This window comes from Taudactylus pleione, unplaced genomic scaffold (genome assembly GCF_031769625.1).
Source record: "Taudactylus pleione unplaced genomic scaffold, aTauple2 ptg001627l, whole genome shotgun sequence".
NCBI lineage: Eukaryota > Metazoa > Chordata > Amphibia > Anura > Myobatrachidae > Taudactylus > Taudactylus pleione.
The window spans coordinates 5,676-31,607 of NW_028286024.1; the positions used below are offsets into that span (position 1 = coordinate 5,676).

The 25,932-nt window shown below is 45.9% G+C and overlaps 1 protein-coding gene across 1 annotated transcript in view; it reads left to right on the top strand.

The window, feature by feature from the left end:
* Nucleotides 1–529: 529 nt before the first annotated feature.
* Nucleotides 530–25,932, top strand: part of MIA3 (MIA SH3 domain ER export factor 3) — a gene marked incomplete at its 5' end in the record, with an annotated part of 29,234 nt that continues 3,831 nt past the window's right edge. Inside the window, 17 exons of the mRNA XM_088464269.1 lie at nucleotides 530–628; nucleotides 7,086–7,190; nucleotides 8,742–8,864; nucleotides 8,978–9,092; nucleotides 9,183–9,238; nucleotides 10,208–10,298; nucleotides 10,837–10,975; nucleotides 11,948–12,049; nucleotides 12,415–12,475; nucleotides 14,349–14,384; nucleotides 14,865–14,932; nucleotides 16,843–16,940; nucleotides 17,025–17,153; nucleotides 18,311–18,379; nucleotides 19,016–19,092; nucleotides 19,207–19,278; nucleotides 23,289–23,439. Of these exons, the coding sequence (XP_088320395.1) occupies nucleotides 530–628; nucleotides 7,086–7,190; nucleotides 8,742–8,864; nucleotides 8,978–9,092; nucleotides 9,183–9,238; nucleotides 10,208–10,298; nucleotides 10,837–10,975; nucleotides 11,948–12,049; nucleotides 12,415–12,475; nucleotides 14,349–14,384; nucleotides 14,865–14,932; nucleotides 16,843–16,940; nucleotides 17,025–17,153; nucleotides 18,311–18,379; nucleotides 19,016–19,092; nucleotides 19,207–19,278; nucleotides 23,289–23,439 (1,591 nt within the window). The remainder of the gene's footprint in view (nucleotides 629–7,085; nucleotides 7,191–8,741; nucleotides 8,865–8,977; nucleotides 9,093–9,182; nucleotides 9,239–10,207; nucleotides 10,299–10,836; nucleotides 10,976–11,947; nucleotides 12,050–12,414; nucleotides 12,476–14,348; nucleotides 14,385–14,864; nucleotides 14,933–16,842; nucleotides 16,941–17,024; nucleotides 17,154–18,310; nucleotides 18,380–19,015; nucleotides 19,093–19,206; nucleotides 19,279–23,288; nucleotides 23,440–25,932) is intronic.

A 25,932-nucleotide genomic window follows, 5' to 3' on the forward strand; every position in this document is an offset into this window, starting at 1 on the left:
ACACCTGCACTGTGACTGCTGTGTTATATATATATATATATATATATATATATATATATATATATATATATATATATAGTGTACACCTGCACTGTGACTGCTGTGTTATATATATATAGTGTACACCTGCACTGTGACTGCTGTGTTATATATATATATAGTGTACACCTGCACTGTGACTGCTGTGTTATATATATATATGTGTACACCTGCACTGTGACTGCTGTGTTATATATATATATAGTGTACACCTGCACTGTGACTGCTGTGTTATATATATATATATATATATAGTGTACACCTGCACTGTGACTGTTGTGTTATATATATATATATATATATAGTGTACACCTGCACTGTGACTGCTGTGTTATATATATATATATAGTGTACACCTGCACTGTGACTGCTGTGTTATATATATATATAGTGTACACCTGCACTGTGACTGCTGTGTTATATATATATATATATATATATAGTGTACACCTGCACTGTGTGTGTGTTATTTGTAAACAGTGTGCAATAACGCATTGTCGGATTGTCTTCTCCACAGATTTACGAAGGCCAGAAATCTATAGAGCAACTAAAGGAGCATTTTGAGCAACACTCTGCAGAGCTGTCGGAGGTTAGTACTTTTAGTTCTCTTGACATCATTAGAATGTTTTTGTATCGAAATAGAAAAAATTATGTTTGATAGAAGTCTGAAGTTTTTAATAAAAGAAAGCATCACTGAGGCAGATGATGATGATTTTGTTATTTCTCCTTCATCCACTAGGGGACACTGGAGTTCAAGACAGTGGGGTATAGACGGTGGTAGAGTAGAGCCTGGCACCTTAAATAATTTAGAAGTGTGACTGGCTCCTCCCCCTCTATGCCCCATCAGCCCCAGTTTTTAGAATGTGCCCGAGAGAGCCGGTCGCACATCAGGCTGTCTCCAGCCTTTTTCATATTTTTTAATTTTTATAGCAGTTCAGCTGACTGAGGACAGGCAGGCTGCTTGCTGTGGCAGTCTGCCTGCTACGTGGGAACCGCCGGGAAGGGCACCACACGGCTACTGCAGCCTGTGTCCGGTGACCCTGAGGAGGGGGCACACACAAAGGAGTCATCGGACCCCGAGAAGACCCGCCACTGCTGACACCGGCATGTGTCCGGGTTCCTCTCCGCCCCCTCAGCCCAGCTTCCCGGCCGCAACAGCTGTAAGTATGACCACTGCTCCTGATTAGCAGGAGCAGTGGAAGTATAGCTGGGCTCAGTGACACTGTCACTGTTAGGAGGGCCCGACTTTCCCCTGCCCCCGCACCACCCTCTCCCCGACTTCGGATACCAGGTCAAGGGGGTCACCAGGTGCTGTAGTCACGAGGGCGCAAATTACAGCCCCGGTCGTCGCTGGGGCTGCTGGAGGCGCGTCATGCAATCTAGCGGCGCCTATTATAGTCGGGCTTCCTCCTCACTGCCGCGCTGTGAGCACCACGCGGCTGTCGGCGCTGCTGCATAGGAGAGCTCGTTAGCAGCGCCGATCGCGCTTGCCCTCCTCACTCATGGCGGGCTGCTGTGGCTACTAAGTCCCGCTGTCTTAATCAGCGCATGGACCCGGCGTCGAGACCTGCCCTAAACAAACATCCTGCTCGGGGAAGAATCTTATGGCGCGTCCTGCAACAGCGGCGCCATTTGTAAGGGTTCTCCCCCTTATTGCTCCGCAGCAGCAATAGCCGGCAAGCACAGCGCTGAGTCATTTCACTGGAGCAGTGGACATCAGCTGAGGCTCTCCTCTCCTGCTTCGCAGGAGAGGTGTTCTTTTAAGAGTATGCAGTGCGGACCAGCGCCGGCAAGGGAGCGCGCTTCCCTCTTAAGGAGAGGGGACAGCTTACAATATAAACAACTCCCCCTTTTATTAAGAGGGTCCGTTGTGTAGCAGCGCTGACTCACTCCTGCTCGGGGAAGAAAAGGGTCCCGCCGCCGGCTGAGTCCGGGTCTCCTGCCCCTCCCCCCACAAGGGGGAGATGTGTATTGAAGCTCCGTTAACTGTAGGTCAGGTAAGTGACAGACGGCTGACTGCGCTATCACTTACGAAAAGCGCTGGAGCTCTCACTGTAGGTACAGCGCCAGTCGCACTGAGGCAGCCTGTATATATTTAACAGGGCAGCACAGACTGTGTAATGGTTAGCATTGCCGCCTCACAGCACTGAGGTCATGGGTTTGTTTCCCACTATGACCCTGTGTGGAGTTTGTATATTCTCCCTGTGCTTGCGTGTGTTTTATAACAGCGTAGCTGTTAGCCTGCTGAGGCTGTGCTTTAATGTATAAGCTCCGGCGCTAGCTACTTCGGGGCTCTTGTGTTTAAGCCGCTTCGGCGCCCTCCACAGCAGTATAGCTCATTGCCCTTACACCTGCTGCTCTGATGGATATGTCTAGCCTTTTGCTGCCCCTCCCTCAACCTTGCACTTAGCAGGTGCACTATGACTCCGCTTTATGCGGTTCTGTTGAGGGGACAGCTTATGTTAGCCGGGACTCTTCCAGGCTAGCATGGACATTTTGCGCACACAGCGCGGTATAACTTTACCCTAGCGCAATGTAAGAGTCATCTCTGTCACTTCTGCTGATCGCTCCCCGTGTCCCGGCGCCTACAATGTACGTGTTGTGTGTGTGTGTGTATAATCCCATATAGGGATGTATGTATATATGTATGTGTGTGTGTGTGTGTGTGTATATATATATATATATATATATATATATATATATATATATATATATATATATATATATATATATATATATAGTGTATGTATGTGTATACCTTTTTTCTACTCTGCTAATCGGGTGGTCTATGGACAAGCCTTATTCCAGAGAGGTTAATTAGCACACTGCGCAAGGTTGACAATGTTCCAGTGCACGCTTTGGTAGCACATATACAAAAATATTGAAACGATATCTGTGGGTGAGGAGAACTCTCCATTGGGTTGGGTCTCAACCCAGCGTTGGCTGAGGGGCAGGCCTTGGGTCAGGTCCTCCCGAATCATCCATTCTCAGGAACGAGAATCCCATATTGGGCTTACCATCCCTGTGGCCCAGCATTAGAGGCCGGGACGGCCACTTCTTTAGCTGTGCTAATAACATCAGCAGGCCTTTATCCCCTGTTTAGATTGGGGGATTGCGCTGTGGTTTTTCCCAAGGGACAGGTCACCCTTTTAATATGTTGGGAAGGCTCTGTTAGAATACAGCTCACTTTTTGGGGACAGTAATCCCTTAAGTTTGTGGATTGTTACTCTTCTGCACACATATATAGCTCAACTGATTAAGGCGAGCACTCCAGTAACAGAAGGGTCCCAGGTTCGATACCAGTCTGGGACAGCACGCTGATAAAATATCCTGCCCATTACACCGTAGCAGGCTGATGGCTACACGCAACACTTGAGCAGTCTCCCTGCGTTGAGGTAAGCCACATGTATTTATACTAAGCCCTGCTATAGAACATATACGTGTATTGCTCATGTTCTAATTTTAAATATTATCGCACCTACTAATCTTGTATGTAGGTATGCATATGTGGAGATATATATATCGCTTCTTATCCTTATAAGGCAGAGGTAGGATCTGTTATCAGTTTTATGTCTGGTACTTAGCTTATTAAAAGAAGGATTCTGCAATTGAAGTCTGGACTCTCCTCATCCAGTAGTTGGTACAATAACTCCGCTTTACACCATCTCTCCCTAAGGATTTGTATGTGGGTGTGTGTACGTACCTATATTTCCACGGATGGGAAGCCGCCTGCGATTACCAAAGCTGTCAGCTTATCTATGTGTATGTCTGTGTGTGTGTGTATATATATATATGTATGTGTATATATGTATGTATGTATATATATATATATATATATATTAAATGGTGGCTCTGTAGACTAGAGTCATGTTCTGCAGCTTACATAGTGATAGACATTGCTTATATTATGAACCCTATACATGACTGGGGCCTTCTTGTATATAAAGATATGTACTTCCATCCTTCTGGGGTTATAGTTCCTTCTTGTTAGTCCCTATCTATGGCGCCCCCCTTTAGGGTGATCTATGATTATTTTAACTTTGCACTTGGTAGCAAACTTATAAGACACTGAGAATGCAGGATATAGCAGGACATATAAATATAGCATGCTGATCTCCCGATGCCAGAGTCTGACAAGTTAACTTGCTATGTTGGCACTACTCTTTCTTTCAAAGAGATGGCCTTCTTATGCAACTATGTTTATCTATATGTACGGGTGTATATATACTGATATATTCCCATTACTTGTATGCATATTTTCTAATAATTGGCAAAACCTGGTTTTTAACCCTATTGGTTATCACTACAGATATGTCCCTTCCTTTCTCGGGATAACTAATGCATTGTCTATGTACAGGTACCCTTCTCAGTATAGATTCCGGTACTCCATATTATTGTCTTGTCACATATCTCAATAACATGAGTCTCTAAAGGGCCCCTAGGTACATTCTATCTGTACATAGAGAATCCAGGTTCTATTCTGTAATCAGGGATTCATTTGTTAAATTACATGAAGGCCTAGGGCCCCCGCCGATATAGGCAGGGTCAGGCCTGGATTTTATTAGATTGATGGGCGTAATACACACTTCTCCATTATAAGTGTTAATGTACTGATACTTAAACTAGTAGACCGTTTTGTGGTATAGGTATAATGTCTATATGGATACACATCCCTAATATAACAAGCTCAGGTATAGAGTCCTGTTGAACGACCTTCCTGCCTCCACTAACATTTTGCTAGTTTATACAGTGTTTTCTACTGCAACATCTCCAGACTGAAGTCCGTGCTGTAGAGCATTGGGTCTTAGCCCACTGAAGCTATTCCCTATACCTGACGGGGCAGGTTGCTGTGAGATGAAAGAGGTCAGTGACATTCTACATAGCGTCCAGAGGGCTTTTGGCCGCTCACAGGTAAGCGGGCTTACCCCACTAATGCTCAACCTGTCATTGCATAGCCGCTTTCTCCCTTATGCACCCTAGCTGCGGTCCTAGCAGCCATCTGCTTTTTTAATCAGTTGGCTCTACACTTTAGAGCTTCCCTGGTGCATAGTTTCAATATTGAGATTAGTGACACTCTTCTACTAGTTCTGTTGGGATTATGGACTGAAGCGCTTTGAGGGTCTAGTGCACATCTTTACATTAAAGTGTGACAGTCAATATGTCCTACGCAGGGGGCCTGGTGGATTTCCTGTTCAGTCTCTGTGGATGTTTTCATCACATTGACGGGTACCTGACTGGTACCTTCAGGGTTGTCCTAGTGCTCTAGCCTTGTGGTATGGAATGCTTCCCTATATTGGTAGCTTCCTGCGTGGCTGTTGCATCCGTGCTCTATAACTACTAGGGTATCCTGGTTGTTCACCCTATGTTCAAGCCAGCGGTTGGTACTGCCTACGCACTTCCATCATGTTGGAAGTTGTCTGTGGTTTTGAAGTTTGTGGCTGTGATTTGCTTTTCGACTGCAGGTGTTCAGTCGCTGTTTTCTACTCTGTTTTCAGAATGGGTTGTTCTGCTGTCTGACCCTCTGACAGGTATTGTAATCTCAATCCTCTCGAAGCTGCCTCGGCCTCATTCCCAGTGTGATCTCCACTCGTTGGAGACTTCTATGGTCTCTCCCTTCCGCTGGTTTACAACTTTGTAGTAGTTGGACTTCCAGAATGGTTCATGGTGACTGTTCGGCCTTGTCTTTTACCTTTCTGCATACTCTGTTAGGAGTCTGTGGACAGGATCATTTCTGTTTCTGTAGATTGGTATCGTTATACTTGTATCTTTATGACTATGTCCAACAGTGCTGGTATTCTGCTATCTGCGACTGTTGCAGTTTTCTGTTTCTGAATCTGGTACGGTTTTCTCGAGTTTTGTTCTCGGGTTACTGCCCTTCTCATATGGATTCGGGTTGGAGTTCTCTGCTCCCAACAGTCCGGCTTGGTCTGTTTTCAGCTGAGCTTACAGCGTTAGGATGCTTCTCACCTGAGGGTGTTTTCTCGCTAGCCGCTTATTCCATTCTATTTACGCTGTAAGTTGTGGTATTTCTGTGTCTGTTCCGCAGGGAGTTCTTATTGTCTCCTGGCTCACGACATTTGATCCTCAGCTCTTGCCTTTCCGTTGAACCTCTGGTTCTTGGCGGGCCCTGTTCGGTTGGCCAAAGGGTTGGCATGTTCTCAGCGCTTCCCACCCAGGAGGTTGGCTTTGGGACGTCCCCACTGTCTTGAACTCCAGTGTCCCCTAGTGGATGAAGGAGAAAACAGGATTTTGGTACTTACCGATAAATCCCTTTCTCCGATTCCACAGGGGACACTGGACGCCCGCCCAGCGCTGCATACCTGCCAGTTGTTTCGTTCCTTCTATGGTTGTGTGACTGCATAATTCCCTGCAGTGGTTTCCTCTGTTCTCCTTCAGTCGGTCTTGTTCCGTTCTGTGGTCTTCTCCTTCTCCTCGTTTTCCTGTTGTCCTCCGTCTCTTCTCGGGCTCAGTTCTTAAACTGGGGCTGATGGGGCATAGAGGGGGAGGAGCCAGTCACACTTCTAAATTATTTAAGGTGCCAGGCTCTACTCTACCACCGTCTATACCCCACTGTCTTGAACTCCAGTGTCCCCTGTGGAATCGGAGAAAGGGATTTATCGGTAAGTACCAAAATCCTGTTTTGTGCATGAAGAGAACTCTATAGTGATCATATTATTATTCTTTGTGAAGCTTTAATTTCCATACACCCCACAGGATTGAAATTGTGTTCAGTTTGATTCCAGAAAGATCCAGTTGTATCATTATCATTGTGGAGGTTCGGCAGGGCTGCGTGCGGAGGTCATATAGCTTAATCTATCCCCAAACTGCAGATTGCAGTGTTTGCGGAAATGTCTATAAATCCATTTCGGATTCGGATTTCGGTTCGGACCAATCATTGCAGAGCCAGATCTGTGCAGTTAGATCTTCTGTATGTTCTGTAAATCTCTTGTAGATCTGACTGACTGTAGTTGGGACTGAGCACCGTGATGTATAATGTGTGTGTCCTAGGTTTGCTCATCTTGCATCAAATCTGTTGATTGTTTCAGCTGCAGATTGCGTTAAACGAGGCAAAATTGAAAGAGCACAAAGTGCGCAGTGATCTCCGCAGCGCGCAGGAGGAGAATGCTCGGCTAAAGGAGAGGAAGGAACAAGTACGTTGAAAAATGGTCTCCCCGTGTTCTGTGCTGGGCTTTTTTTTTTTTTAGCACTGTTGTCCTATACAGCCATAGACAAAACTGATCATATAAGACTGACTGCAGCATGGTATTGTATCGAGGCCAGAAACGTCTATGATCTCTTAGGTGTCTTACATGCGAACTTAGCACCTATGAGACTCTTCTCACCCCTGTGCTGAGCCTATTTTGTCACTTTTAGGGTAGGTCACACTACTGTATCAGTGATTTGTTTATGCAGTAGCCACACAAATTATACTTTGTTTTCTTACAGAAGACTTTGATTTATCGGAAAATAGAATTAGTTTGCTTCTACTTTCTCACACTGCAAAGGTCTGACTGAGATGCCGAAATGTGTAAATACTATACTGGCCCAATAAGGTTTATGTACGCTGTAAAGCGCAGCAGACCCCTTTGTGGCGCCATATAAATAAAGGCTAATAATTATTAGGAGGTGTTAACCTGAGAGTCCCCAGCAAGTCTGTAGTATTCCCCCCCCCCCTGCTCCATTGCACACTGCTGAAACACCTCCCACATCTTTAGGACCGTGCCCAAGACAATAGTAACTGATTGGGGTCAAACCCTCTGAATGCAGACCTTTAGCCCTAGCACCTGACACCCTTTAGCGTACAGAGGCTTTGAGTGTAACTGGTACGACAGGCGCTGGGATGGGCAACGTCTGAGCTCTGCGGGTGCAGTACAACGGACCATCGCGGTGCTGCTGGTTGCATTCTATATATGTTGTTTACTGTATATGATTTTGTGTCTACCTCTTGTACAGCGCTGCGTACACCTTGTGGCGCCTAAAAATAGATAATAAATAATAGCGGCAAGAATGTTGGTTTTATTATTCAGTTGTATTAGTGGTTTCCTGGCGATCCTGGGGGAGATGTATTAAGCTGGCGCCTATTATGCTGTAAATGCCTGGACCCTGCTTTGCCATTGTATCGTGGGGAAGCAGACGCCACCTGCGTGTATTAAGTCTGGTTGGCGAAGAGGGAGCTAAATCACCTGCCCAGCGATGTGCACTCTCCCTCTTTCGGCGGGGCTGTCGTCACTGACCGGCGCTTGCATGCATACTTCGCAAGCGCCAGTCAGATTCCTCCATGGCGTTATTGAAAAACAACTTTGTTTTTTAAATGCAGTGCTATGTATGCGGCAATGACGGCTGCAGCTGTCGGCACGGTCAGTACCACTGACCGTTCATACATTAACCTGCACATCGGCGCCGTATCTTGAAGATAGGAGCGCCGATAATGACAGGGACGTATACTACATGCAGAGAAGCAGTAACTACTGTACCTAATGTGTGCACTTAGTGTTTTACTCCCCTACCGCACTTTTATACATCTCCCTCCCCTGTTAAATGTACAGGGAAGCATTGTTATGTGAATGCAGTATTACGCTTTATCTGTGTGTTTGCCTAAACCTACCATAATAATGCAGATTAGACTTGCTGATGTCCTCCTAATGTGCAGCTTCTTCAGCGCCCATGTCCTGATGTCACCAGCTCTGTGTTTGGTGTTTCAGCTCCTACAGGAAGCTGACGGATGGAGCGAGAGACAGCGGGAGCTGGACGAGAGGATCCAGCTGCAGCAGAAATCTCACAAGGACCTGGAGGAAGCTCTGGCCTACAAGGAGAACGAGATTGAGGTGAATTATCTGCCTAGTCCCTGTACAGCACAATGCTGGGGACCGGTCAGGGCTCCCTCAGAAGGTGACACGGTAGACCTTTCCCACCAGCTGACCTAACTCTGCATTCCCAGGTGCTGACAAACTGTATCATGCAGCTGAAGCAGCTGGAGGAAGACTCTGGGGCAGGAGAGGACGGGACCTGGCAGCCGGCAGGAAGCGGGGAGCTGGAGAACGGGGAACTGCCAGGTGATTAGCGGCTCATTGCACCGTAATGTGACCTTCAGCGTTTTACCGTCCCGGACGCAGTGATTCAGTGTGCTTCTATCTTATGTACAGATAAACGCAAGGAGAAGATGAAGGTGCAGATTAAGCAGATGATGGATGTCTCCCGGGTAATAATGTGTGATCTCTTCTTTTATTGCCTCTTAAAAACATGTAACCTGCCTAATGCTGGGTACACACCAAACGATGTGTCCCCGGCGGCTCCCGCCATCAGCAAGTGCATACACACCTGCCGATGCCGGCAGCGACTGAACGACAGCGGGGGCCATGCTGCATTCAGGAAAATGGCACCCGCTGATATCGCCGGTCCAAATGCCGTTGTTGCTGACGACACGTGGGAGCGTGCATAGTCCGTGACACAGCGCATACACACTGCCCGATGTGGCCGATATATCGTCTGATCCTTGTGTGTACCCGGCTTTAGATGTGGGTTTTGTGGAGATTCTACTAAGAGGTTTTTGCGTTTACATTAGTATACTTATCTGTTTCTTTTTAGTTAAATGCAGAAGTGTTCTTTACTGTACAGTGATGTTCGGCAAATGCCCTGCCCATGTGCCGGTTGGCGCCCTTTCCACATTTGAAGACCTAGAGCCATGTTATGGTGGCTCCTCTAATCTATAAATGGTTATCTGTATTTATGTACATTTTATTCCCAGTCATGCCTACAGTAGGATTATTTTATGCCCCTTTTCCTAATGACCCAGTTGGGATTGAGACTAAGCTGGCAGCGGGGATTCATTAACTCTGTACCGGTTGTAATAGAAGTACAGCAGAGTATGCTAATTGTGTACAATTGTCTAATTCAGGGTTCCCAATGTTTTCTCTTACTTGTTTAATTGTGGGAAACGGGAACATGGGGTGTTGGCCCAGCCAGTTACAGGATAGACACTAAGTAAGTTATCTCCTGTCCCCTAGGACTTAAGCCTGGGGAAGGCCCTAAGATTTAGATTAATGTCTATAAGGGGCAGACTTGGACCTTTGTTTTTTGAGTTTCACTTAGTTTATATTCTCTTCTACTGTCTTGGTGGAAAGTCCATGGTCATTTGGTTTTCAGTAGTCTCTCTAACTTCCTGTGTTAGGTGAAAACTACACTGTCTATAATCGAGGAAGAGAAGGATTTGTATCAGAGAAAGCTGGCTGACGAGATCTCTGCGCGCCACGAGCTAGAAGGTAAGAGCAGGAATGGGAAGCAACTCACAAACAATGGAAAGTTTACTTGTCATCACTGTGGTGGTAGGAGATCACACACATGGCTATACTGGCTGTACTAACATCACACAGGAAAGCCATGTCAGGAATACTCCTAATGTAGCTGAACGGGGAGAGTTTATACTGGATGAAGATTGTGCAGAAATGTTGGGACATAGAAGAGGGATCAGGGGATGGGAGATTGATATTTGCATGTTCCCAACGGCTTCATCTGATGCTTCTAAGATCTCTATTCAATGGGAAAAGATAGCTGCAGCGTTCTAAATCCATCCAAGGTGTTTTACCCAGGGTTAAAACCAATCTCTCATTGTCCCAAGGACACAAGCTATGATATTTATCTGTGTTTTCTAATTCCCTCCGCTGCTTCGGTAGGAGTAGGGTGGTCTCTTGCAGTGGTAGGGGGTCTGTCCTTCCAGATAACGGAGCACCATTGTGATTGGCGCTATTTCTAGAGTAAAGGATGAATGACACTTAGTGTCCTGTGCCCTCCGTCTTCCAGAGCAAATTAAGCATTTGGAGCACGACAACAGCTTCCTGCAATCTGACAAGACCGGCCTGGACAACGACTGCAAAACCCTGCGCCAGAAACTGGAGATCGTCACTGAGCTGTACCAGCAGAAGGAAATGGCGCTGCAAAAGTAAGTACCCCCCTAACTACTATTATACAGCGTGTGCTGCCTCTTACCAAATGATTCCCTTGTGGAGCTGCAGGAGTCCCCGTTTTGTGGTGCAGCATTTAAAAGGTATTAGACATTCTAGATGACGAAAATAACATGATACATGTAAAATAGTAATGATTTATCTTGTTTCACTGTGGTAAAAACAGAACAGGTTTTATTTTTGTTTTCACGAATTGCTGATTTGCTCCTGTCCCTAAAGCCGTAGTGCTAAACGCCACATTTCTTGCTTAATCCGCACTTGTGTTTATTGCCACATGACTTTGGGCCTGATTCAGCAAGGAGCGCAGTTGCTTATACGCACGCAATCGGGTGATTGTTGTGTACTGCGCATGCATCACAGTACGCGAACCTGCCACTGCGAATGGGACTGCAATCGCAGTGACGACACAGACCCGTCGCAGAGTGATTGACAGGAAGTACCATTTGGGGGTGGTCGGCCGCACGCAGACGTGCCAGTGCGTTTGAACGCCATTGAATGGGCGTGCAATCATCCACTGCGATTCCGTACGCCGCCGGAGGCCTCATAGCGTGCGCTGAAGTAAGCAATTCCTCAGTAAGGTCAGCGCATGTGCAGTTGTGCGTGAGGCTGCGATGGTACCGATGGTCTTGCTAAACATTACGGATGTAAGGTAAAGTCGGCGTCCTTATGTTGTGCTGCGACAGCATAGCGAGCGCGATGGATTTGCTTACTATCGCAGTCAGACAGCGTGCGTACTCAATATTGCGTTCCGTAGTGAATCAGGCCCTTAGCCCTGTGTGGGCCTTTAGGGTTGCACCTGTATATGTAAGTAAGCCTTATGCTGTGGCCCTGGGGTGCATGGCTGTCACGGTCAGACCTGGTTCAGCTGGGAAACCAACATAAGCTCTGGCTGGAGGTACATTGCCACGTCATAGATGGGGCTGATCTTTTCCCTATTCCCCGGACCGTAGAAAACTGACGCAGGAAGAGTATGAGAGGCAGGAGAAGGAGCAGAAGCTCTCCGTGGCTGACGAGAAGGCCGTCATTGCCAGCGAGGAAGTGAAGATATACAAGTATGTTACCTTCGCTTGTATCCTGTACCCGCACTAGCGAAAAAACGCTATGATCAGCTGGTGTGTGTCTGTATAGAGCAGTGTTGGCTAACCTTGACACTCCAGCTGTTGTGGAACTATATATCCCAGCATGCCCTGCCACAGTTTTAGCATGCCCTAATAGCAAAACTGTAGCAGTGCATGCTGGGTTATGTAGTTCCATAACAGCTGGAGTGTCAAGGTTAGCCAACACTGGTATAGAGAGTGCGAGATGTGTGACCGAATGGCTGCTAGCCCCATAAATCTTACACTAAGGGATTGTGCCCCGGGATAGTCGCTGTCCTATGTAAGACACCCGCTGCTATAATCCCCTCTTTATATAACAGGCAGCGAATTCAAGAAATGGACGAGGAACTGCAGAAAACTGAGAGGTCCTTTAAGAATCAGGTGAGAGCGTCCATGCAGGATAATACACCCCCTAATATCATTTATAAGGCTGTTATAAGTGATCCTATATATAACTGTAGGACATTAATCCTTGGGTCTGCGACGTGACTTCTAATGTTCATATAATATACAGTTCAGGGAATATTCAAGTGATGACATCAACATTCAGAGGTTACAGTAATCTTATTTCTCCATTATCTAATCTGGTGTCGCTCCTATTGTGTCTCTGCTTCTCCAAACCCTCCATGGTTTAAGTTAATTGGCCAAAGGATTGGCAGCTTTTCTCTAGAGCTGCTTTGGTTCAGGACCGTTTCATGTTGCCACGTGGGAGTGCGCAGCGCTTTCGATTGGGGAGTGCCGTTCCGGGCTCTTTCTCCCTGCTTTAATATGGATTGGGGACCACTGGTTCAAAGGGGGTTCTCTCTGTGAAAAAAACTCTGGTTAAACAACGCAGGGTACCCCACTTGTCCGGTGATTAAAGAAAATAATCACTGGCTGCTCCCACAGCCCCCCAAATCTTGCAAGTCCGTTAAAGAATATAATCTAAGCAAAAGGTTCCTATCTTCTCTTCCATCCACTTGGAGGGATATGGGAACCTTGAGGACATCCCATATTGATCTATGTGGGCAGGTATGTTCAGAAATTGTAATAATCATCCATCCCGTGCAAAACTACTATATTTGGCTGCAAAAGCATGGAATCTGAAGTATAGGGAGCGTGGCTTCCTGACATCACTGCTCAGCCGATGCTCCATGTAACCGTGCTCACTGGTCAGATAGAATTTCCCCTCGCGTTTCTTCAGAGCCAATCCCTCGTAGAGAGTGAGGGGCAGCAATAGGAGGCGCTGACTGGCGCCATCTCAGCCGGCACCTAGTAGACTTAATTAAGTCATTCATAAATCCAGTGCTGCCATAGGAAAGTGCAAAGCAGCATATTCCTGTGGGAAAGAAAAAAAACAAAACACATTTTTAGTTGATATATATATAGGGGATGAGTTCAGACTTTAGGGTGTATTCTACTCAACAGCGGGTTTTCGAAGCCGTTTTGTCTGCTGAACTTACAGCGGCGATAGTAGTAAAAGCTAAATCCAGGCTGGTTTTGCCTTTATTGCTGTTATAAGTCCAACGGTCAATCGGCAGCTCTAAAAACCTTCTGCTTAGTAAATATGCCCCTTTTGTGTAGCGTTTCTTACAGTGCCCATACTCCTCGCTGAGCCTTTGTACCCCGAGGTTTCAGCGTCCACCATGAGGATGAGAGAGAGTAAGGAATTCTGTAATGTGCTGCTGATAAATGTAATCTAAGCATGAAGAGCCTATTAGGAAACCAGGATATGCAATGAAAGCTTTCAGCTATAGAATTCTACAGATCCAGTGATTCTCACCAGCTCAGAGGACAGTCTCCTCATTTCCTCTGTAATTCATACAGAATAACAAGTATTGCTGTATTCTGATCTGCTTTATCCTTCTTACTGAATAGTGCAGAGTTTTCCTGGATGAGGGTAGAAGATCAGGACTAATGTAAGGATTTTAGCATAATTTGATCTAAGACTATTGAACGCACAGATATACCGCCAGTAAAGCAAGATGACAAGACCATATTGTTCTTAAATATGTTACGTTCCTGATCTCTGCACGCCATCGGGAGAAAATTTAATTTTGTACCAAGAAACTTTTTATTAGACCCTTAGACTCCCTCAGCAGTCCTACCAGGGGACCGATGGATTCTGAATGTATATTCTTTTATGGTTTTATTTAATAACTTGCGGCAGGATACCTACAGAGTGATACAAGTAAAAGGCGACCCCCATCATTTTTATGTTATGGTGGAAATTTGCACTGACTGTCTTTTTTTTTTTTTTTTCCCCCCTTTTCAGATTGCCAGCCATGAAAAAAAGGCGCACGAAAATTGGGTAAGTACGGCAAAGGCACCGTTTGTCAGTATGTCGGCACAATCCACACCACGCGTTTCGGAACTTACAAGTCATTGGCGTCTTGCCCAGACATAGGTCCCATGGATTTGGTGCCACTTTTACACCCGTGTCCATATCTAGAGGGTCGATGAAGACCTAAACCTTGCTGTGCATTCATTAATTTGGTGTATTTCTGAATTTTGTTTGATATTTGTTTGGATAATAAACTTTCCTAGAAATGATCACTCTTCAACTTCACAAATGTTTTCTATTAGTTTTGGCTGTATTTAAACTTTTTTTTATATATGCTGTAATTGAAGTAAAACATTTTTAGTTAATGCTAAATATTGTAATGTTAACTGATTTCTCTTTATTGTAAGTTTGTGGTTTCATTTTGTCTGTTTGTAGCCACCACATACATAACATGCATTTCAAGGTTCTACTACCATACTTTGTCTAACTTGTGTTCCTTTCCCCCAGCTAATTGCTCGGACAGCAGAAAGAACATTGGCTGAGGAGAAAAGAGAGTGCGCAAATTTAAGACAAAAGTAAGTTCTGTTTATTAGTTACTCATTCTAGCAATAAATAGGCACCTTCTATTGAGACTTGTGTGAAATGAACAATTTGTCCACATGAAGATGAGATGATCAATAAATACTTGTTAAAAATATTGAAGTTTAATTTTATAACTTTCTCCACATTTTTTGGGTGACTGCTATTTGCTTTTTTGACTAGGGTTACTATTACATTTGTTCTATAAAATAGGGGGCACCCCAGATGTATCTGAGCTATAGGCCATAAAATGAGAATTGGGACTTTTATATTTTGATTATTTTTTCATTTGAGTCCATTGTGGAACATCCCATTTTCTCTGTAGACCTTGCGGGGCGTCCCATAGCTGCCGTTGAAGGTGGGTGCGTTTAGCAGAGCCTGTAGAAAGCATGGATCCCTGGACACAAACACATTAACATTGAAAACGTGCACAGAAAGCCAAGTGACCAACCGAGGGAGGTGCTCAGCTGGGGTTCCATGCCACGCTGCCCAGAAAGCACTTGCCCATCTCTTAGAATGTGCCCTCACATTAACTGACAGACTGCCATGTTCCAGTGTTAGGCTGGAAAATGACTATAAAATAAATCAACCAAGTTGACTATCTGATTGGAGGCCAGCCAACCTTCCTTATGGGCATCAAAGAGGACCAACACTCCTCCGTCCTGTACACATGCATATGAGTTCTAAGAATGTAAGACCTCGGGCCAGGCCACAACCAGAGAGTGAATAGCACCGTCGTCTTCCGGAGACCCCACCAGGCTGAAAGGACTGTCTAGTCCGCAGAACAATCCTGCCTTTAGGAAGGAGGTTATATGGAGACTTACAGGACAGAACTTCGAAAGAAGGTGGTAACCAAAGGAAGGAACTCTACAGCCACTGGATCCAAGGGATTGGGAAAGGGGGAAAAAAAGGAGGATCCTGTAATGATCTGAATTCTAGGTTGGGATCCCAAAGAGCTATTGGGGAAACATATAGTTGGTTGCACAGGCGATGTAAGAAGACTAGAGAGGAACGAAACCTGAACCTTCAGAGAGCGAAATCTGAAACCACTATTCAAAATAAGATAAAATATCAGTAGATGGCCCAGCCAGAAGGAAGAGGCTGGAAACCCCCTCTCATCACGAAAGGAAGGAAATATGATCCATAACCAAAACTGGTTTCTGGCCATAAGCATGGTCTCTACCGCCTTGCCAAACAAACCATTAGCCTTAAGTATCATCGTTGCAAAGGCCACAACCTAAACACCAGCCACGCTAAACCTTGGCGATGAAACTTCAGTGGTCTTGTCATGTTGAGAATGACCATGTACAATGATCTCCTTGGCCGGTCCGGAGCAACCAGGATGACCTGAACGTCCTCTCGTTTTACAATCTTCAAAACCCACGGAACGGATAGAGTGACTGAAAGTTGCAAGGAGCCGTCATGGCTTCTACCAATGGCACGTTTAGATCATGTGTTCTGTAACAGGAACTTTCCACCGTCACCAGAGATAGTATCATGTCATCTCCACTCTGAAAGACTTCCGGGTGAAATAAATTTGACTTAAATGCTTGTAAAATAGAGTGCGCTTTTCCTCTACATTTCGCAAAAGTTTGTAGCGCCGAGGACGTCACCCACTGTATATTCCTGCCTATAATTAATCAAAAAACTAGGTCTTCCCACAAGACCTCAATTCATTTAGAAATTGTTACATGATGAATTATATTATCGGAAACTATATTAGGCCAAACCCATAAAAACGGCTTACATAATCTGAGGACGCTGACCTGCTGGGGAACCTCAGTTACCTTTTAGTCATGTTTGGTTGTACCCAGAAATCTCTATACATAATGTACATCTGTATCAGTAATACTATTACCTTTGTCTGGTATCTATATAACTGCTTTAATGAATGGCCCAATTCTAGGTTGATTGAAGTAAACCAAAGGATTGCAGCTCTCCAGAGGCCCTCCATCATTAAACCAACTCCAGGAAGACCTGAGCACCAGCCCCCGCCAAGGAGAGGTATGTCCTGATCTCTGCATTGCTGGGACAAAAATCGTCAAAAATCGTACTCTTCAAAGTTTTATTATATCATTTTACATGTAGGTGCCCCGAGCAGAGACGGCTCGTTTGGTCCTTCGCCAGTAAGCGGCGGGGCCCCTTCTCCTCCAATGATGATGGATGTATCAGTCCGGTCAGCTTCTGCCAACCTCAACAGATCAGAGGACTTGAAAGGTAACTTTGGTAATTGACCTTCATATGCAAATGTCCTTTTATGTATTGGGTTTTTTTTTTTTTTTAAGTGGTTTTTGTTCCAGGAATTTAAACTTTCAAAAAATTAAACATAACAAACACGTTATAACTATCTTCTGGCGTCCTTGAGCTGCAGAAAACGCTGCCACTTTCTAAGCCGCAGCTGGGCAGAGAGTCCTTTCTCAGGGACAGCCGTATTGTGGGTCTGATTCAGCTTCAGATGGAATTGCAAAGCTGCTCGCGTGTGCTGGTCCCCGGTCTTTCCAAAGGAATCACATTAACGCACATACTGCTCATCTGGTTTTGGTCCTGGCACATTTCCAGGGAACTTAAGCTTGTATTTCATTAACTAGATGTGTTTTTCTTCTGATATAAGTTAATATATCGTGAAAACCACTATTGTAATAAAGGGCTGCATCACGGCTGACTAATATGGGGTGGAAATGTACTATAGAGATGTTATGAGGATCCGGAACACGCTGTATTTTTGGAGTAATTGATGCCCATGTTACTGCCCCCGCCACATCCGCCCCAAGTAATGTCGTTCTGGTCTTCTCGCCGTGTGTCACTGGCTGAAGTCCACCAATCGCCTGCAGACAGTGGTGACTGCTGGTTGGTGGCTCGATCACTATTACACTATTATCTCACTAGGAATTGGAGACCTCCCCATGAGGCGCACAGTGGCGATGAGTCTCGGATGTGCGGACCTTTTAGCTTTCTCCTGTGTCTGTCATGTGACCATTATAAGAAGTGTCCGCTCTATCCCCCTAATATCCTGGGCAGGTGTCACGTCAGACAGATGGCACCTACAGTATTAAAATTAAGTTGAAACTATATTTAACTTTAATTGTATACATTTTATTTTAGGCTGTTACCCTCCTGCGTGTGCTTTATTTATTTATTTTTTGTAGTGAATATTCCTAATAAAAAGCAGATTATATTTTGCATCCTGCACTAACCCCAACCACCCTCGCTTATTCTTATATCCTTATTATAATATAAGGATATAATTAGTTACAAAACTATATATTGAATAATAAAGTAAGCAATTGTTCTTTTGTCTTTTTTTTTTTTTTTTTAAATCTAATTAAAACTGTGAGTAGCTAGATATTTAATGTTATCTCTTGTGCCCCCTGAAGGTGGGATAGATGTTTCTTCAGGGTCCAGACGGCCCCCTCCTGAGATGTCCGGAAGAACCTCTGCTCCCGGTATGTGACCGTTTTGTTTCATTTTGTGTATGTTATTGGCGACGCTTGCGCCTAAAGCGAACGAAAGGAAGCTCGAGCCAATTCACAGAAAAATTGTGGTTTAAAATAAAAACCTATTTGCTCCAGTGGCCTCGGGCGTCTAGGAGGGGTGGATAGACCCATCCCATAGAGCTCACAGATTTTACTGTGGGGGAAATGAATCAAACCTCAAGTATCCCGATAACAACCAATCAGGTTCTGGCTAGCATTTATCAGGCCCATTCTGTAAAATGATAGACAGAAGCTGATTGGTTGTTATGAGCATCTTGTTTAGGAGGTGTTACACACGTCCCCCTATATCCCCCAGTTCCGTGTCACTGCAGCTTGCTCCCAGCTCTACTCCCCTTCCACAGAGAAAGTTGCTCACTCGCTCCCCCTACAGGCTGAGAGCTGCCCGCTCGACCATCTCCAAGTACTCTTGTGCCTGGTGACATATTTTGGAATGTTTTTGTCCATCTCAACCCCACAGCGCTATCGCCATTAGTAATGCAGCTGGTGATAGACCTGCGTTACTCTCAGAAGAAAAACCATAAGTTGTCCAGTAAAGAAATAGTAGGCAGAAACAAGGGTAATATGGTGCTACATTATCTGTTGCAGTGGATCTTGGTCACTCCACAACGATGGTAAACAGTGGCCCCAGAACGTCGTCGCCCTCTATGGCCGTGGACGGCTTGGTGAGTACTCAGGACAATTTCTAAGCCCCCAAACTATAAATCTTGTTTGATCATTTGCCCCGTGTCTGTGTACCGCTCTCTAAACTCATTTCTTCTTGTAAAACAAAAAAAAAGCCAAACCCATCTAATGAATCTGAGGCGCCCAATGTGCCCGCTAGTTCCCCACAGCCGGAGGAGCCCACGCCAGTGAGTATTTGGCAGACGTGCATTGGGTTGGGTGTTTACTTACCGCTTTTGTTGGGAGAACATTGGGTACTAACCTTGCATGTAAAGTCTCTTTCCATAGGGGGATACAAAGGGTTCTCTTGGGTTTTTCATTTTTAAATCTTTTTTCTGCTTTAAGTCTTGCAACCCACATCTCCATTTCAGCTAATCTTCAATGCGTTACGCAACATTTTACCAGCCTGTGTTTGTAATTGTGTAGGAAAATGACCTTTTAGCATTGAGAATTTTGTAGTTCCAAAAATTAGTCATTGGTCATCGTTTGGATCTAGTACTTGATGGTACGTGAACCTCTGCAGGTAATACTTAGTCCACCAGTATAGCATGTAAGAGCAACACAAGGGAGATGAAAATTCATATGTTCTGCTGTATTGGGAATATTGTGCAACTTAATTTAAGGTTTGCTCAGACGATACTAATTCAATGTGTTCTCATAAAGTTTGCAAAAATTACTAATATTTCTACGGTAATGTGCAGCTGCCACAATACTTGGGAATGCAGGCAGCCATTTTGAATGTTCTGTTGAAAAAGTGGGACCAAAAAAAAAACCTGTTCTCTCCTGGTGTAACCAAGGCACATATACTACTGCTCTCTCCTGGTGTAACCCAGGCACATACACTACTGCTCTCTCCTGGTGTAACCCAGGCACATACACTACTGCTCTCTCCTGGTGTAACCCAGGCACATATATTACTGCTCTCTCCTGGTGTAACCCAGGCACATATACTACTGTTCTCTCCTGGTGTAACCCAGGCACATATACTACTGTTCTCTCCTGGTGTAACCCAGGCACATATACTACTGTTCTCTCCTGGTGTAACCCAGGCGCATACACTACTGTTCTCTCCTGGTGTAACCCAGGCGCATATACTACTGTTCTCTCCTGGTGTAACCCAGGCACATATACTACTGTTCTCTCCTGGTGTAACCCAGGCGCATATACTACTGTTCTCTCCTGGTGTAACCCAGGCGCATATACTACTGCTCTCTCCTGGTGTAACCCAGGCACATATACTACTGTTCTCTCCTGGTGTAACCCAGGCACATATACTACTGTTCTCTCCTGGTGTAACCCAGGTACATATATTACTGTTCTCTCCTTGTGTAACCCAGGCACATATCCTGTTGTAACCCAGGCACATATACTACTGATCTCTCCTGGTGTAACCCAGGCACATATCCTGTTGTATCCCAGGCACATACACTACTGTTCTCTCCTGGTGTAACCCAGGCACATATCCTGTTGTAACCCAGGCACATACACTACTGCTCTCTCCTGGTGTAACCCAGGCACATATACTACTGTTCTCTCCTGGTGTAACCCAGGCACATATACTACTGTTCTCTCCTGGTGTAACCCAGGCACATATACTACTGTTCTCTCCTGGTGTAACCCAGGCACATATATTACTGTTCTCTCCTGGTGTAACCCAGGTACATATATTACTGTTCTCTCCTGGTGTAACCCAGGCACATACACTACTGTTCTCTCCTGGTGTAACCCAGGCACATATACTACTGATCTCTCCTGGTGTAACCCAGGCGCATACACTACTTTTCTCTCCTGGTGTAACCCAGGCACATACACTACTGTTCTCTCCCGGTGTAACCCAGGCGCATATACTACTGTTCTCTCCTGGTGAAACCCAGGCGCATATACTACTGTTCTCTCTCCTGGTGTAACCCAGGCACATATACTACTGTTCTCTCCTGGTGTAACCCTGGCGCATACACTACTGTTCTCTCCCGGTGTAACCCAGGCGCATATACTACTGTTCTCTCCTGGTGTAACCCAGGCGCATATACTACTGTTCTCTCTTGGTGTAACCCAGGCGCATATACTACTGTTCTCTCCTGGTGTAACCCAGGTACATATACTACTGTTCTCTCCTGGTGTAACCCAGGCGCATATACTACTGTTCTCTCCTGGTGTAACCCAGGCACATATACTACTGTTCTCTCCTGGTGTAACCCAGGCACATATACTACTGTTCTCTCCTGGTGTAACCCAGGTACATATATTACTGTTCTCTCCTTGTGTAACCCAGGCACATATCCTGTTGTAACCCAGGCACATATACTACTGATCTCTCCTGGTGTAACCCAGGCACATATCCTGTTGTATCCCAGGCACATACACTACTGTTCTCTCCTGGTGTAACCCAGGCACATATCCTGTTGTAACCCAGGCACATACACTACTGCTCTCTCCTGGTGTAACCCAGGCACATATACTACTGTTCTCTCCTGGTGTAACCCAGGCACATATACTACTGTTCTCTCCTGGTGTAACCCAGGCACATATACTACTGTTCTCTCCTGGTGTAACCCAGGCACATATATTACTGTTCTCTCCTGGTGTAACCCAGGTACATATATTACTGTTCTCTCCTGGTGTAACCCAGGCACATACACTACTGTTCTCTCCTGGTGTAACCCAGGCACATATACTACTGATCTCTCCTGGTGTAACCCAGGCGCATACACTACTTTTCTCTCCTGGTGTAACCCAGGCACATACACTACTGTTCTCTCCCGGTGTAACCCAGGCGCATATACTACTGTTCTCTCCTGGTGAAACCCAGGCGCATATACTACTGTTCTCTCTCCTGGTGTAACCCAGGCACATATACTACTGTTCTCTCCTGGTGTAACCCTGGCGCATACACTACTGTTCTCTCCCGGTGTAACCCAGGCGCATATACTACTGTTCTCTCCTGGTGTAACCCAGGCGCATATACTACTGTTCTCTCTTGGTGTAACCCAGGCGCATATACTACTGTTCTCTCCTGGTGTAACCCAGGTACATATACTACTGTTCTCTCCTGGTGTAACCCAGGCGCATATACTACTGTTCTCTCTTGGTGTAACCCAGGCGCATATACTACTGTTCTCTCTCCTGGTGTAACCTAGATAGACACCTATACTACCTTTTTCGAGCTGGGCGCATCTTACGTGTACAGCTAGCTCCATGAGCTAATATAAAATTCTGCCCAACTCCGCATGAGCCTCTGTGTGAGTGAAAGTTATACATGCGTGTAGTTTGCTGTTGATATATCTTATGGCCAAATATACAGTATTACCCTTGATATTTTTATGGGTGACCTTTTAAACTTCTTAAGGGCTCATGCCAATGGCCATTTTTTAATGTCCTGGAACTAATCCTTGTTTACCCACTGGCATTTTTCTGGCATTGTGTTTCTGTTCTGCATGGCATGTGTCTTGTCATTGTGGGAAACTCATCCTGACAATTATTTTTGAATTACCAATAATAAAGCTAGTGGGGTAGCACATGAAACGCTAACATTTACAAAAAATTAAAAAACCTTCAATTGCGCTGGTAAGAAATAATTTGACCAACAACAATGAAAATTAGTTTGCGGCAGAAAAGAGATCTTTGACGTAGAGTGCAAACGCGGGAAACCCCAGTGCAAACGCGGGAAACCACTTACTAAACACCAACCTTTCCCTAACGTGCTGTTTACAAATAATAATTTTGAATGTTCTGCGAATTTGAATTATTGGGGAAATAAGTCTGTATGTCATAACTCCTGGGGTCCTGGTAGTTGGAGCAACAAGTTAAATATCGGCCCAGACAGCTCCATTAATGCCGGTAAAAAACTTTATTAATCTGATATTAGACCGTTATAAAAACAGACTTGACTGAAAAACAATTTACATTTCCTAATGAGCTTAAGTGTTCAAATGATATTTAATTACACAACATAGTAAAGGTAAGTCATTCGTTTGTGTGGGCGCTCCATACCTCTACCCTGCACGGAGCAAACACAGAACACTCCGATTTATTTGTGACTTATTAAGCCTATTGGGTTACATGTTATCTCATGTCAAAAATCTTTTATTTGCTCCACATTAAAAGCAATGGAAATATTTCTGTGTTATTAAATGACGTTATTAAATGTGAAAATTATTACTCTTCGCTAATAATGTAAAACCTTTGTGTCTCTTTACAGGTTATGCCGATAGCCAAGGGTCCACCCTCATTTCCCGGAACACCGGTTATGAACTCGCCGGCGGCTGCACCTATGATGCCTCCCCCGCGTTTCATTGGTTCACATCCGCCCAGGGGTTCCTTCGGAGCGCGATCCCTGCCACCACCACAAAGTACGAACATTGTGCCCCGTGATGCTTTATTGCTTTCCCCAATAGTCCTAGAGCCAGACCCCGTCTGTGCCTGCTTCCGCCCCCGCTGCTGCTGTTTTATAGAACTCTCTGTATACTCCACTAAACTTGGGCCCTGATTCAGACCCACTCGCGAGTGGCTGTCCGCTCGCAAGTGGGTCGATGGTCTGCACTGCGCGTGCGCACGACGGAGGGAGCTCCGTCGTGCGCATGCGCCAGACGCGACGAGCGAAGCACTTTTCTTCGCTTGTAGTGTCTGATCAAAGGGGGCGTGCTGTCGATGTTGATTGACAGCACTCCCCCTTTGGGGGGCATGCCTGCCAGACGGAGGCGTTCCCAAGGGAACGCCTACTGTCAGAAGCCGGCCCCACTGACATCACTAGTGATGTCAGTGGGAGTGATTTTGGCTCTGATAGAGCCAAAATCATTCCTGGCCTTGCGGTTGAGAAACTCAACCGCAGGCTTCTGCTCGCAGTGGCGATGGTCAAGACCATCGCGACCATCATCCTGCACGCTTGTATATGCTGTGGGTGGTGACCCACAGCTATACGAGCGTCCAGGAGGACACTCCATATTTATGGAGGTGGGCCCTGATTCAGAGCGAGCGCTCTGGTCAGAGCATCCGGCTCTGAATCAGGGCCTTGGTTCCATATCGATCACTTGTCTTATTCAACATAATGTCTACCTGACGGTTATTGATACTTGTACAGTGTTCTCCCCAGAAATTTTTTGTAGCCGGATGGGGGCCTTCGCAATTATGCGAAGGGGGTATCTCCCTTACCAATCCAGCCCGACAGGTCTCAGACTGCTCCCCCACTGGCTCTCAGTCAAAAGTGCCCATTATGCAGTGCCCCCTGTATTTGTGCCCTTTATACAGTGCCCCCTGTAGTTTTTCCCTTTATACATTGCCCCCTGTAGATTTGCTTTGCCCTTATGTAGTGCCCCCCGGCTGAAGTAGTGCCCCTATGTAGTGCCCCCGAACTGGCCCCTTATGCAGTGCCCCAGGTTTAAATAGTGTCCGTCATGCAGTGCCCCAGGCTTAAATAGTGTCCCTTATGCAGAGCTCCCAGGCTTAAATGGTGTCCCCAGACTGGTCCCGGTCCCAGCCCAGAACTTACTTAAACTTGCTCGCTGCTCGTGCTCCCACTCCCGCTGCCTCGCTCTGGCTGGATCTAGCTAGATCCAGCAGGCTCCTCACGTCGTGGATGACGTTACCCGCGCACTGCATCGCTGGCAACGCTTGTCTCTGAAACGATCGGAGGCTTCTTTAGCCTCCAGTCACTTCAGAGGCCAGCGTTCCACAGCTGGGGGAAGTGCCGGGCGGTAGGCTGTTTCTGCCGGGCAATGTGCCCGCAGAAAACAGGCTGGAGGGAGAACACTGCTTGTATTTGTTGGGAGTATGTAAAGTGGTATTGTGTGTTTTGTGATTAAGGGTTGTGCCAGTCCTCCCGGCGGGGCTCCAAGGGAGACCTAGCTAGCAAGGCTTCCCAGACTGCAGCCGGGACTCAAGGGGACAGGTAAGGCGGATCCCTGCATCTATGCGCAGTCTTGCCTCCGGTCTCAGGAGACAGACTGGAGAAGCTGATGTGGACACTGGTGTGCCTGGAACGTCACTAGACCACCAGGGCATTACTAGCACAGGGCACAATTATAGCCAGGAGACCCGGTGGCTAATGTCAGCATAGGGGAGAAGGCGCTCTCCCTGCGGCCCTTCCCCCAGCTGAGGGGGAGGGGGGGATAGGGTTAGGCTGCGCGCGGGGGGAAGAGAGTGTTAGGCCGCAGGGTTAGACCTAATATATGACCCTACATCTGTATGCTCATTCAATTTCTCTTGATGAGCAAGGATAATAGAGTGATATATTACTCTCTTACAATGGATAAGCTGAGTTGGAGTCATCTTATCCATTGCGTGACCGACATTGATTCCAAAAGCCTGATTTGCACCCAGGGGAACCTTTAAAACCTCCGCTGCCTGTCTTATAAATTGGTCAGTCCAGAGGCGGGGAGTCCTAAAAGCCACTCCGCTTCCCTTGCTGGAGGATCAGCATCTGATGTTGACACTGTCGGCCTCTCCGTTTTCTAACCCCACGACCTCTGTGGGCTCGCTGGATGGTGGTTCGGGATCCACGTCGAGAACGTTGACCTTGGAATTAAAAGGAAAAAAAAAAAAAAATGAATACATTTTTAATAAAACATTTATACTTACCATAAATTGATGTGGAAAATCAGAAACCCCTGGGAGAGGTAAAAAGTCAGACGCTCAGTCAGTTGGCATTTTTGTTAATTTAAAACAATTGACTTCAACTACTCCAAAGTAAATTAATGACATTTTTAATAGCTTACCTGAGCCTACACCTCCTCTTCTACGACCTCCTCCTCGCTAGGACACCCTCCTCCTCCTCGACCCTTGGCTCCAGCGAGCACCGCGACCGTGTCTTTGGCTCTTGTTCAAGAACAAATGTGAGCAGGTCATAG